This window comes from Rhinichthys klamathensis, unplaced genomic scaffold (genome assembly GCF_029890125.1).
Source record: "Rhinichthys klamathensis goyatoka isolate OS25496 unplaced genomic scaffold, OSU_Roscu_1.1 h1tg000040l_1, whole genome shotgun sequence".
NCBI lineage: Eukaryota > Metazoa > Chordata > Actinopteri > Cypriniformes > Leuciscidae > Rhinichthys > Rhinichthys klamathensis.
In genome coordinates this window covers 5,954,715-5,969,615 of record NW_026606587.1, presented here as the reverse complement: position 1 = coordinate 5,969,615, position 14,901 = coordinate 5,954,715, and the positions used below count along the sequence as shown (strand labels likewise).

Genomic DNA, 14,901 nt, shown 5'->3' with positions numbered 1-14,901 from the left:
AAAAAATTGAAAAAGTGAAAAAGATGAGGGAGAGGTCGTACCCAGTAGAGCACATCAGTCCAGCCCTCCATTGTAATGCATTGGAACACAGTGAGCATGGCGAAGAAGATATTGTCAAAGTTGGTGATGCCTCCATTGGGTCCCTCCCATCCTCCCTGACACACTGTGTTATTCCCCACGCAGAAGCGACCGTTACCGGCAAAAGCACATGGAGTAGGATCATCGTCCACCATTAGCTCTTTTCACATGAAAATAAACAATTTTGTAGGGTTTAAAATTATTTATAGTCAACAAACAACCAATTTAACTTTCCCCATCATTGACAGAATTTTCCATCATTTATGATAAAACACTTCCCCACCATCGGCGGAATTTTCCAGCAATCCATGTTTTCACTGTTAAGCCGGGCACACTGTACAATTTATAATAGTCCTTTACGATTGTTGCTCGTCAGGCTGTACGAACATGATCCCTGCTATAAGTCTGTAGGATCTCAATTGTCATTAATGTCAGACTGTACAGCAGTCAAGATGTGTTAAAAACAGACGCACACAAAAAGATAGTCCGCAGTTTTACAACATCAATCCGTGACACGTTCCGGATAGAAATGGTGACTAGCAAACAAAAACAATCTTTAGAGTTAATTTTGATGTCTAATGTTTAACGTCTCAGGTTACGACTGTAACCATAGTTCCCTGAGAAAGGGAACGAGACGATGCGTCAACGACGCTTTGGGAACGCCCCCGGCCTGAATGTGTCTGAAGCATCTATGTCAACTAGTCCAATGGAAAGAATGAGCGTCACGGGCGGGTGACGTCATGACCTTAGACTTTAGGTAAAAGCACATCCGGTGCAAACCGGCATTAGCTTTGAAAATTGCCGAAGCAAGCCGATCACAGGGATGCAGGAAGTATGGCAGGGTGGCATCGTCTCGTTCCCTTTCTCAGGGAACTATGGTTACAGTCGTAACCTCAGACGTTCCCTTTCGAGGGAACTCGAGATGCGTCAACGACGCTTTGGGAACGAGAATTCCCAAATCGCCAAACTTTCAAGTACCTGAGTGTCAGTCTGTTGTACGCTAAGCACTAAGCACCTGAGAACCTGGGGCAGCATCCAGGTCCAAGCTGTAAAACCTGACGAATGTGAGCGGTGAGGACCAGCCCGCCGCATCACAAACGTCATGGAGAGAAACCTCAAATAATAAAGGCTTTAGAGGCCGCCATACCCCTAGTAGAATGAGCCCTGACCACCAAAGGGCATGGCTGGTCAGAGTACTCGTAAGCAAGTGAAATAGCCTCGACTATCCACCTACTAACCGTCTGTTTAGAAGCAGGAAGACCTTTCTTGGGTGATCCAAAACAAACAAATAACTGGTCGGAGCTTCTCCACTGAGAAGTGCGATGAACATAAGTGTCCAATGCTCGCACTGGACACAAGAGGTTCAGCTTTTCCTGGTCCGCAGATGTAAAAGGAGGAGGACAGAAAGCCTGCAGCACAATAGGCCTCGGAATCATGGTCGGCACCTTAGGGACGTATCCCTGTTTTGGATATAAGAATGCCTTGACCATCCCCGGTGCAAACTCAAGGCAAGTGGGGGAAACCGAAAGGGCCTGAAGGTCTCCGACTCTTTTGAGGGACGAAATAGCTAACAGAAAGATAGTCTTAAAATTAAGAAATTTCTCTGAAACCGAATCTAAGGGCTCGAATGGAGCCCTAGACAGGCCTCCAAAACTATTGTAAGGTCCCAGGCCGGCACCCTAGTGCAAGTTGCAGGCCTCAGCCTCAAGGTGCCACGAAGGAAACGAGTAATCAGGGGGTCTCGACCCATAGATATACCACCCACCAGGGCGTGGGAAGCCGCAATGGCCGCCACGTAGACCTTGAGTGTGGATGGGCATAGACCTGATGTGAAACGCTCTTGTAGAAACTCGAGAACTGTGTTTACGAACAGCTAACCGGATCCCACTGGCGTTGGTGACACCAAGCGCATAAAGTTTCCTCGTAGCAGGAGCTCTGGTGCTTAGAATGGTCTCAACAACCTCGGTTGAGAGACCACTCTCTATGAGTTCTGCCCCCTCAGAGGCCAAACCCATAGTTTCCAAATCTCTGGCCGGGGGTGAAATATTGTGCCCCCTGCCTGAGACAGAAGGTCTCTCCTGATCGGGATCTCCAAGGGAGGGCCGTCGAGAAGATGAATGAGGTCCGCAAACCAAATTCGGCTCGGCCAGCATGGTGCTACTAGCAGTAGGCTTATTCCATCCTGGCGGATTCTCTCCAGAACTCCTGGGAGCAGAGCAACAGGGGGAAATGCGTACAGACGAAGCCTCGGCCACGTCTGCACCATAGCATCCAGCCCCAAGGGGGCTGGTTGAGTGAGGGAGAACCAGAGTGGACAGTGCGTCGTATACTGAGACGCAAACAGATCCACTTCTGCCTGGCCATAAAACTCCCATATTTGCTCCACCGCCACAGGGTGGAGTCTCCAGTCCCCTGGCCTCAGCCCCTGCCTCGACAGGGTGTCTGCTCCTATATTCTGGTCCCCTGGAATATACACTGCCCTCAGAGAGCGTACTTTCCCCAGGGACCACAGGAGGATCTGGTAGGCCGGTTTGCAAAGCGGACGCGAACGCAGACCCCCCTGGCGGTTCAGATAAGAGACCACCGATGTGTTGTCTGTACGGACAAGCACATGATGGCCCCTCAGGTCTGGGAGGAAATGTCTCAACGCATTGAAGACGGCCATCATCTCCAGGCAATTTATGTGCCAAGAGAGATGATGACTCCTCCACAGACCCTGAGCCGAGCGGCCTTCCATTACCGCACCCCAGCCGGTGAGGGAAGCATCTGTCGAGATAGCAACTCGATGGGAAAGAGCTCCCAACACCGGACCCTGGGTTAAGAACCAGTGTTTCGTTCATATAACCAAGGCGCAGAGACACCGCCGCGTTATCTTGATCATACGAAGTGGGTTTCCCCTCGGGGAGAACCCTCTGGTCCTGAGCCACCACTGCAAAGGTCTCATGTACAGCAGGCCAAAGGGTATCACATTGGACTCTGCTGCCAAGAGGCCTAACAGTTTCTCGAACTGTTTCACAGTGCGTGACTGGCCTAGCTTTAGCTCTTTTGTGGCTGTAAGGATAGCAGCTACACGAGCGGGCGATAGAATGGCTCGCATCGTGACTGAGTCCCATTCCACACCAAGAAAAGTGGTTCTCTGTACTGGAGAAAGCACACTCTTTTTGGCATTGAGCCTCAACCCCAACATTTGCATATGAGCGAGAACGACACCTCGGTGCTGAACCGCTAACTGTTCTGATTCCGCTAGAATCAGCCAGTCGTCTATGTAGTTCAGAATGCGTATGCCCTGCAGCCTGAGCAGGGCCAGAGCTGCATCTACGCACTTCGTGAACGTGCGGGGTGATAAAGCTAGACAGAAAGGAAGTACCCGATATTGGTATTCTTTGCCCCCGAAAGAAAACCTCAGGAACCTCCTGTGCTGAGGGAGGATGGAGACATGGAAGTAAGCGTCTTTCAGATCTATCGTGACAAACCAGTCCTCAGATCTGATTTGAGTCACGATCTGTTTGAGTGTTAGCATCTTGAACTTGAGTTTCTGTACTGAACGATTCAACAGACAAAGATCTAAAATGGGACCCAACCCACCATCCTTTTTTGGAACAATGAAATAACGGCTGTAAAAACCCGATTCTCTGTCGGGTGAGTACACCTTTTCTATAGCTTCCTTCGCTAACAGGGCCTTTACCTCTTGCTCCATTACCAGAACCTGCTCGGGATGTACTACTGTGAGTAACACCCCGTTGTAGCGAGGACAAGAACCAAACTGGATTCTGTATCCTTTCTCTACTATCTGCAGGACCCATTGAGATATATTTGGCAGTAGCTTCCACGCTGCCAGAAAATCTACTAAGGGAACCAGCCTATCGAGGCTGGCCTCTGGTGTTATCGAGACAGCCAGTTCGGGAGCCTGAAACATACCGGCAGGAACTACCTGAACTGACTGTTTTTGAACCCCCCTCTGAGGGTGCGAGTCTGACGCGATGTCAAGTTGACATTGCGCCAGAAGCTCGCTGGAGACCACTGCGCCCCGAAGCACCGAGGGTGGCGGGGTTGGGAGAACGGCCCTGTGAGGACACCGAGATGGAACGGGCACCGTGTTCTGAGGTGTGTACCGTCCCACCCCGGTTGGGGCTGCCCTCACAGGTCTGACGCCAGAGACGTCAGGACCTTTTCTTTTGGGCCGAAGCCTTCTTAGCCTGAAGAACGGTCCTCAGATCCGGCTTAGGCTTCGAAGACTTCGGCTGGACTGTTTCCAGTGTTTCTGTGGTGGTGCACGAGACGCAACACTCTCTTTTTGTTGAGCACGATATGAGGAGCTCGACGGCCGGCGCTGCTCACGCCCAGCAGCCCCAGGGGGTAAGACACGGCGAGGGAGAAACTTTTTAAATGCCTCTGATTGCTTTTTGGCCTCCTGAAATCAATCAACTACGGCGCTCACTGCATCACCGAAGAGACCAGAAGGATCTAATGGAGCATCAAGGAGGAAGGTCTTATCTTTCTCCTTAATCTCAGCCAAATTCAACCAGAGGTGTCTCTCAGTAGCTACAAGGGCTGCCATAGACCGCCCAATTGCTCTAGTGGTCTCCTTTGTAGCTCTGAGAGACAGATCTGTGGCCCGACGAAGTTCGCGAACCTCATCGGGCCCCACTCCCTCACTCCTGTCTAAATCCCCCAGCAGGTCAGCCTGGTATGCCTGAAGCACAGCCATAGTGTGAAGGCATGCTCCAGCCTGACCTGCTGCCGTATATGCTTTGCCCACTAAAGTCGATGTTGTCTTTAATGGCTTCGTGGGCAAAGCCGAGGCATTCAGAGCAGATGCTGGACCGGGTGACAGATAGCTCGCGAGTGTCTGTTCAGACCGGGGCATCGACTCATAACCATACTCATTCAATCCCCTTATACCTGAATAAATATGTACTTGGGGACTGAATACTCGTGATGAGTATGGTTTATTCCAAGATCTGGACAGCTCACTGTGCAGATCAGGGAAAAAGGGAAGGCCTCGTGGTGGAAGTGAAATATTTGAAGGAAGAAAACGCTCGTCTAATTTGCTTTAAGGACGAGCGTTTCTTTTCTCGGCTGGCCAAATGATATTGAATTTTTCTACAGCGCGAGTAATCACTTCCACCAGCTCCTCATATGCTAGGGAAATAGGTGGCGAATATTTTTCCCCCATGTGTGTGCTTACACTTTCGACGTCCAGCACATCTAACTCCTCAGAGCTAGAGCACTGAAGCATAGGGCTCTCTCCCCGGGCAGATGTAGCTTCCGACACCGGAGGGAAAGCACAGGATCCTCCAGATAAGGAAGGAGATAAGGTCCGGGGACCCGTCTCCAACCCCTCAGAAAGATCCTTTTGCGATCCCCAGGAATGCATTCTCCGTGCTGCCTCGGCAGCAGCGGGTCCTGCACCCTGAGGATCGCGAGCCTGGCCACTTTCCTCGAAAAGCGCCAGGCGAGAGCGGAGCATGCGGAGAGGAAGCATCTCGCAATGCTGGCAATCAGCCCCCTCAAAGGCTGACACCGCATGCTCCACTCCCAAACAAACTACACAAAGCTCGTGTGTGTCCCCACCCGTTAAATAACGCGGGCAGGGAGAAGCACAGAGTTTGTAAAGTTGTTTCGCCATAACTCTTTCCAAATATATCGAACAGACAACAATAAATAGACAGAGACAGAGTGACACAGATCGCTTGCTGAGGCAACAGAAGCTAATGTGCACCGGATGTGCTTTTATCTCTTTCTGGTCATGACGTCACCCGCCCGTGACGCTCATTCTTTCCATTGGACTAGTTGACAGATGCTTCAGACGCATTCACGCCGGGGGCGTTCCCAAAGCGTCGTTGACGCATCTCGAGTTCCCTCGAAAGGGAACTGGAAAAAGAAAACAAAGAGGTGTTTGTGGATGTCTCACTATTTGCGTCATCCGGTTCTGTGTCCTATTAGTTTTGATTTGATGGTTGTTGTAGGAAAAGCCACACAGCAGGACTGTGCCTCAAAACTTCTGACACTTCTGAAAATTTTAATTGGCTGTCGGCTGTCGGAGAACATGTCAACATGAGAACATGAGATCACACTAGTGATCAAAGACTACAAATTTTGGCCAAGGATCAGAGGAATCTTTAAGGATTCACAAAATTTGTCTACTAAATCATGGCTAAATCGTACAGCATGCGCCCGGCTTTATACGAAAGGGGGCGATACTACAAACCTTGTGAAATAGTAAAGAATCTTTGGACCCAAAAACAAGCAAAGAAGAACCAGAAACAAACGATTGAACGAACATTAAACAGCATATAAATAAAAAATGCCTAACATTACAGAATTAAATGTCAATAGAGAGGTATAGGACTGTACAAACTTTGGGGGTGTTGATGGACTTGATCTACTCGATCTATGTTTTGACAACAACATGATTTTCCCAGCTTTTTGTTCAAAATTTTGCTTTTTTATGAAACGTACCCACATTTAAGTGTTGATAAATAATGTATGAAGCTAGAATAAAAAAAAATTGTTTTTGTTTTTAATAGCAGTGGCTCTGTTCTTTCTTTCGAAATATTGTATGTTCAGATACTGTATTCATGCAACTATATATTCTGGGGACCATAAAAGGTGATCAAAAATGCTGGCATGGGCTAGCAATTTATTTTTAATTTTTTTATGCTGGTGGGGACAGAGTTAAACATGCAAACAGAGTGGCATTGCAGCCAGCTTTGTAAGAGCTTGTGCTTGCATTTCTCACCTGTCCCTACATAGTAGCAGGTCTTGTGCATTTTGCCTATGAAGAGCTCCAGCCCAATGATGGCATAAATAATGATGACAAACATGACCAGCAGACCGATGTGGAGCAGAGGCACCATGGCCTTCATGATGGAGTTCAAGACAATCTGCAGACCTGCACACATCACAGCCTGAATCACAATCACTGTATACATCAGAATTATACAGTACACCGTATACATTTTCTACTCAAAACTACAGAAGAAAGCATGCACACACTTACTCGGCACACCAGAAACCAGGCGCAGGGGTCGCAGTACTCTGAAAGCTCTCAGGGCTTTGACATCAAGACCACCTGGTTTGCCTGCTCCGTGATGTGCCTCTCCTGGTTTGTGCTCTCCCATTTCAGCTATCACACTGAAAAGCCTGCAAATGGAATACACAAACCTGGTAACCTCTTCTGCTGTTCACTCTACTGTCAATTAAGTAGGTTTATGTAGCCAAACTTGGTCTTCATTAAACCAAGAAAGAAAGAAAGAAAGAAAGAAAGAAAGAAAGAAAGAAAGAAAGAAAGAAAGAAAGAAAGAAAGAAAGAAAGAAAGAAAGAAAGAAAGAAAGAAAGAAAGAAAGAAAGAAAGAAAGAAAGAAAGAAAGAAAGAAAGAAAGAATATTCAACTTGAAAACCACACACATACCCTACAATGACAATGATAAAATCCAGCAAGTTCCACCCACTGCGGATGTAGGCGCTAGGATGCATGACCAGACCGTATGCGAGAATCTTTGTGAATGTTTCGATGGTGAAAATGACCAGAAACACATACTCCACTTGTTCCTAGGAAGAATTAGGGAAGTAAGAAGAAGTGATGCAAACTACACACACACACACACACAATCAAAATTCAAAAGTTTGTAAGATTTTAAAAAATGAATTCAGCAAGGACGCATTAAATTGCTCAGAAGTTACAGTAAAGACATTTGTCTAAATTTCTGTGCAATAAATATCCAATATATTTAGATATGTCCAAGTGAATTTTAAATGGCACTGTCAATTTTAAATGTGTCTGTCAAAATGAAGTTGCATGATATTTAAATATACAAGCTTAATGATTTAGAAGCAATTTGATCTACACACACACACACAGAGAGAGAGAGAGAGAGAGAGAGAGAGAGAGAGAGACACACACACACACACACACTCAAATACACTCTCTCTTTCACCTGATTCCCCCTATAACACACATTGCTGAGCTCATTAGCTTTCTGCCCTCTTGACCTACTCAGTAAGAAGCTAAAGCTAAATGCTACCACACGTTAATACCAGCTAGTCATCCATATGCTGAATGCACTACTGACTCAACAACAGACATCTGTACAAAGTCTTAGCTAACCTGAAAATGACAGTATCAGCAAACTGTAACAGTTCTATATAGGGGTTATAGTGCAAGTGTATTAACTTAAATCCAGATGGATGGTGTTGTGTAAGAAAAAGAAAAGACAGACAAAAGAAAAACAGAGAAGCATGGAGAGGTGAATCTATTAAATAAAGCACTAACGGTTTGTTGCAATCATTAATATCAGTCAGAGAGTATATCACGTGTCTTCAGTAAGGGCAACGAGCGAGCTGCCATAGATAGAGAACAGATGGTCAGTACTCTTATCCTGTTTGGTATTCAGAGCTGTCAGTCAAACTTCAAGCCTAATGCAATTATAGTGTTGCACCGAACACTAGGAGCTCTGAAGAACTGTACATTTCCTTATATTGGATACATTCAATTTACCATGCAGATCATAAAAAAATAAGTTGTTCAGCTAGGCACCGAATGCACAAACCTTTAAGTACTTTCCATTTACACTGTGTCCTAACCTGGTGCTGGTTCAGTGGTGGCTAACTGAACGCGAAACCACTGGACAACGTGCAGGTTATGTAGCGCAAGATTTTATACCAATGAGATTTCACAATGGAATGGACTAACCAGCACGAAGTAGTAGAATTCAAGTGTTCGACAAAATGCCCTGTCAATAGTCTCACTTTTTGCTTTAGTGTGAAAGTTAGCATATGCACAAATGGCAGAATCTACATACACACAAAACATTACATATAAAACAGTGTTTTCCATGTCAATCCCTATTAAGAGAATATATATATGTATATAGACCATATACTGTGTATCAAAATGTATTAAATAGTAGGGGTGGGAATCTTCAGGCACCTAACGATCCGATTCCGATTCCAAAAATGTGTTAACCGACTTTAAATTATATTAAAACAATTGTATGTTAAGAATTTTAAATATATATACTAACATAGCTTCAAAGCATTAAAGCAAGTAGTAAATAATAAGAAGGAACAAATAAACACATTAAAGGAAATAAATAAAGAGTGCTTTCAGTATTTAAAGGGATACTTCACCTCTGAAAAGATGAATGTGTATTTAAAATGGGTCATTTGTGTAGAAGAAATGTGAAATTATTTTTGTATTTGGAGCTTTCTAGACTGAGAAAAGCCAGAAAATGTATTTTTGGCTTATGTGGATGAAAGACAACAACTCCCAGAATGCACTTGCTTCGCTGCCCTGGGAGTCTCCGTGATGAGTCTGCCCGAAAATGTGTTTCGAGATCGCCAAAAATGTCCGGGATTCGGCTTTTGCGTTCTACAGTCGCCATTCATTATGTTTACTGTGGCGAGCAGAGAGGCTGAGGGCCGTGGGAGAACGGCGCGAGGCCGGTGGCGTGATTACTGATGAGCGACACCTGTGAGACGCACCGCACCGGTCTCGTATCTCTCACGGAGGAGCGGGAATTTTCTTAGCAATGTTAAAACGCACATCAACCGATCACTTGTTTAGCTTTCATGTAAACACTACATAAATGATACACGATATTTGCGTCATCGGAGGATTTTTTCCAGACAAAAAATACATAAATCTCTCGTCTCAGGGGGATATGAGGGTGGAAAGCATGGTAATTAAAAAATACTACAGGTTTTCTACTAATACAAAGCTTAATGCTAAATCCTGAAGTATCCCTTTAAGGGTATATCTGAACGTTTTCCATTCAAGAGCTGAGAGGAATTTTTCTCTTTCTCAGCTTTACTGTTGTTTGATTATTACTGATGACATCACAGACAGCGGGAGATCTAATAAACTGCATTTACACTAATGAACCGATCTAAATATAATATGTGAATTGTCCTGTCTGTTTCCCTTAATCCCTTACATACATGTTTTGTCATAAAAGCATGAGATGCAAGTACATTTAACCACTTGCAAGGGTTGGCAGATTCATGAAATAAGATCACACAGTATATAAATATATAAGGGGACTCTTGCTTATTATTTATGGATGGCTTAAGATGCACACCATGCAGGTGATCAATTACACATGACTTAATGCTGAATGTGCTTGGATGGAGCACACAATTATATTATGTGGTTTGATTTATTTTGAGTGGTGGAATCAGTTTTCATTTACTGAGTGAATGGCATAGTAGACTCACCAGATTGTGGTTGGTGGCATTGGAATCATCTTCGGGAAATGGTTTTGACACACCAAGGGCAACACAATTTGCAAAGATGGCCAGTAAAATGAAAATATCAAAGGGCTTAAAGGTCTATGGTCAAGGAAACAATCATCTTGAAAACATACAAAAGAAAAGAATGCAAACACACATTGGGCAAAGGATATTTCCACTCCACTAGGGCCAGTGCTGCCATGCGTATAGGATTGCTGAGAGTGAGGCAGCACAGAGCTCTGGGAGCACGCAGGGCCGATTTGTTTGCTTGCATGTGCTTCTTGGCTCCTCCAGCTCTCTTTTGCCCTGCAGAACCTGTTGAGTTGAGTGTGTCTGTCTTGCTGGGGTCAGACCCGGCCAAGCCGGCCCCATCTGAAATAAAGGGTTTTCTTATTAAATCTATGCCTGAGACAAAATATCTGCATCTAATATAAATATTAAACTATAAGTTCACTTTGAGAGAATCAAAATTGAGAGAATCAAGATTCCAATCAAAATGGTCACTCCAAATCCGTTTGACTATCTTTCTCCATGCTTTTTTTTTTTTTTTTTTTGCAAAGTGAAAGTAAATGGGGTGTACAGCTGACAAGCAACAAACCATCACATTATTCAAAAATTATTCTATTGTGTTCATTCGGTTTTGGAACAACATGAGAGTTAATGATGAATACAAGTGGTCAAGCAACTATAAAGACATTAAGAGCAAAGGTAAATTAGCATCCAGTGAAATGAATGCGATCAGTTTCTAATGTCTATGATCTGAATAATCTTTTTTTAATGTTTTATTAACATTTGCATCTGGAAACAATCAAATGTCTTCTGACAGCCTCTCCAAAATCAGTAACTTGCATTTAAGTTGACCTGCATCTAGAGCTGCTCATATGAGTGTTAGATTTGACATTTCCTACTCAGCACAACCTTAACTGTTTAAAGCAAAGAAAGAGGCCAGATGTGACCAACAGATACCGAAGTACACCTAAGAAGTCTTAATAGGGGATCTGGCAGAAGTGACCTATAGTTCTAAGAGAAAAGAATTCCTAGTATATGACTCTCCAAGAAATCTATCTATCTATCTTTATGTTGCAGGAACTGCAAGGTTGTGAAGTGCAAAAAGCAAACATGTAATTATTATTATTTTTGTTTTACGAAATGGTTACTGCAACTAAAATAGCCTAGCCTATAGGCTACGTTCTCTCTCTCTCTCTCTTTTATCTTGAAATCTTTGTTGAAAAAAAAATGCAAATTGGTCAATAACCCGTTTATTAATTGGAATAGGCTGCATTAGGATGCATATGTCTTTCTACAAGAGAGTTGACTGTTTCAATGCAGGTGTAGGCTATGGCATATCACTCACCTTTCTGTGTCACATCCATGTCCACGACTTCAGCACAGTGAGTCTGCTGCTTATTCCTACGAATTTACATGAAATAACACCTCACTACACCTTACATATCTATTGATAATATTTATCGGGCTGAACCGCGTCGCGAGCAGTTAGCGGAACAGGTGTCGCGCGCAGGTGAAATGGCGCACGCGCGCTGCCTTAAGGAACTCCAAAGATCTCATTTAAAAGACGGGTCCACAGACCAAAGCATTTTCGTAAATATATTTACATTAATTGAAAACACGTGGATGGTTCAATATGTAGGCTATCAATAGGCTAATAAGGGAAACAAATGTATAAATCTATATCCTCGTGTGACCGCAGGTCTTGGGTGTAGGCTAGTAGCCTAAGCCGTGAATGCTGGATTAACTCATGTGAGCCGGTTAACGGGGATGATTGTTGTGCTGAAACCTTTCAAAGGGGAGGTGGAGACACGAGGGAAATTCTGGATACCTTGAATCGTGTTAAACAAATATGTTTAAAGTTGTTTCGATTTAAAAATATATATGAGAACACAATCATAAAAATAGTCCGTTATTAAAGTCTGTTATTACTTGAGTAAGGAGCCGATAACAGGTGTTACAATATAGGCTATTCAGTTCCTGAAATATTTGGTTCCAATGGGTGGCGCTAGCGTGAATATTCATGAGAATACCCTATCGTGGCCGTGGGCAACTAAGTAGGCTATTGATTTGCCTTCGTTTTGTTTTACGGATTATTTTGAAGAGGTAATAAAGTCGAACGAAGTTAAGCTTAAACTACCTAATAACAGTTCCCATTTTGTAAATACTTCATCTTTGTGTAACACCTGTTTCTGATTAGCCTGAGTTTACCTGAACAATTGCAGACTGCATATGAAAATAGCCTTTAGATTATAGGCTAATGGCTCAAGAACTTGGAGTTGGATGCGCTTGCTGTACACCCAACAGAAAATCATATTGATACACACAACCCACATAACTTCATTTTCAAAGGCTTTCATAAATGTTATTTAAGGTTATTTTGCAACAGTTGTTTTCTGTATAGCAATGCTTTAGAATGTTGGTCAAATTAAGTGATCATTATGACAATCGTATTGTTGTCTAACTGTTCATCATTAAATCATTAGGCTACATCTAAGCAGTTATAATGCCATCCTTTATCTAGGCCTAATCTTTTTGTAATTGTTGGGTAAACAAGTGAACACAAAAACGCACTGCATACAAGGCACAAAAAGAAGGGAATTAAGGTATAGTTATAAATAAATATTTGAATATTATAAAATATTTTTTATTAGTCTGCGGTGTTTCTTGATGTAGTAATTTCTCCTTGATCCCATGATTTTCACTAACATTATCATTTTATCTTACTATAAAAGTATTTTAGTTAGTGAATACTAACTTTCAAAATGCTTTGAAAAACCTCAATACATTTTACAAAGAAACATGTTGCTTTTTCTTATCAAATATAAACAGTATAGTATTAAGATAGTTAGATAACTTTATGTATATTGCATTTTAATTTGAACACTTTTCTTTAGTTGGCGCTATTTTGTTTAATCACACCTGAAGATTTGCATATCTATTCAATTTGCTATTGTACACATGCTCGGACAATAAATAATTGGTTCATCAAATACAATTTGTGAAGCATTCAACATCCAATTAGCTATAATGATGTGTTAAATGAATGACAAGTCTCTGAGCCACAATCAATAAACGTTCCCATCTTGTTAAATTTGTAGTTTTGGGAGGACAAGTGAGCCTGTGAGCTTCGGCGATGCGAGTGTGATTCGATTTAATAATTCTGCGTCGGACCTATAACGTAGCCTCTACGCCGTAGCCTACACGTCAGTTTTCATTTATACTTCTGCATCGATGTGCAATTACACATGTAGTAGGCACTAGGACACTAGGCAGTGTCACAAAAGCCACACAAAATCCACACCACACAAATGGCTTTTAATTGGTTTATTTCGTTAGCAAACATGTCACTAATTGTTAAGTTCTTTCCATCGATCAATTTCAATGTCAGAAATATAGCCCTATAGATGTAAGTTTGTGTAAGAAAGAATATTCTCACTTTAAGAGAGTACCGATTTGATCTAGAGTATGTGGCTTTTTATCAGGTGGCTGAGCCATGGGACATTGTTAGCATGGATTTAATGGGAAAGCTTACTCCAACTAAAGAGGGCTACCAGTACATTTGTGTAATGTATGTAATCTATTTCACAAAGTGGTGTGAGGCTTTCCCACTAAAAATCTGGAGTGCAGAGGAGGTAACAGCCTGCATTGTGAAGATGTTCTACAAATTTGGTATCCCAAAAGGCGTTTGACTGATCAGGGCACAGAATTTGTGAATAAGGTTAAGAGTTAAACCCTTTTAATATTTGAATCATTGGAAAAATATAATTAATTTAAATAGTATTTTGTTGGTTTGTTTATACAGATCAATATGGATGTCTGCCAAGTACTTGGCATTAAAGAATTCTATGATCCTCATACCATCTTCAGGGCACCGGACTGGTTGAAAGATTAAATGGCATAATTCAGAGGAATGAAAGTGACCATTCAACTATGACAAAACTATTAGTATACTGTATGAATGGCAGATGAAGAAGGCCTCTGCTCTTGTCTCTTGTACATGTATGGTTGTCCAATGCACAATGTTTGGTCTCTGAACTAAAAAACTAGTAACCACCAAATTCTCTCCCTACTTTTTTAATGTTTGGCTATAAGACAAGTTATCCATGTGTGGTACCAGACAATTATGAGGTAAGCATAATATATTTAACTGTTATTTGCATTTTTTTCTCCAATTGCCAATAAAATACATTATCTTTATAATATAAATCAATGAAAGTGTGGAGGACATTGTGGCAGAGGAATGCATTGTGGAATGCATCAGAAGGCAGGACAGGATTTTTTAAAACCGTGCAGGACAACATGAACAATGTTCAAGTTATTGATAAAGGAAATTGGAGAAAAGAATGGCCATTGACATTCAGGTTGGAGACCGGATCCTACGGCAGAATGTCAGAAGCAGGCAGAGAAAGGGGGCAAACTTACATTTACATTTACATTTATTCATTTAGCAGACGCTTTTATCCAAAGCGACTTACAAATGAGAACAATAGAAGCAGTTAAACTAACAGTAGGACAACAATATGTAAGTGCTATAACCCCTCTCAGTTTAATTTTAGTGCAGTTTTTTTTTTTTTTTTTTA

General features: G+C 42.7%; 1 protein-coding gene across 1 annotated transcript in view; it reads right to left on the bottom strand.

Annotated features, from left to right (window-relative positions):
• cacna1fa (calcium channel, voltage-dependent, L type, alpha 1F subunit a) overlaps positions 1-10,382 on the bottom strand; it is a 49,218-nt gene extending 38,836 nt beyond the window's left edge. Inside the window, exons 1-5 of the mRNA XM_056246703.1 lie at positions 10,298-10,382; positions 7,494-7,633; positions 7,082-7,224; positions 6,821-6,973; positions 42-238 (exon numbers count right to left, since the gene is read on the bottom strand). Of these exons, the coding sequence (XP_056102678.1) occupies positions 42-238; positions 6,821-6,973; positions 7,082-7,224; positions 7,494-7,558 (558 nt within the window). The 5' untranslated portion in view covers positions 7,559-7,633; positions 10,298-10,382. The remainder of the gene's footprint in view (positions 1-41; positions 239-6,820; positions 6,974-7,081; positions 7,225-7,493; positions 7,634-10,297) is intronic.
• Between the last annotated feature and the right edge of the window lie 4,519 nt (positions 10,383-14,901).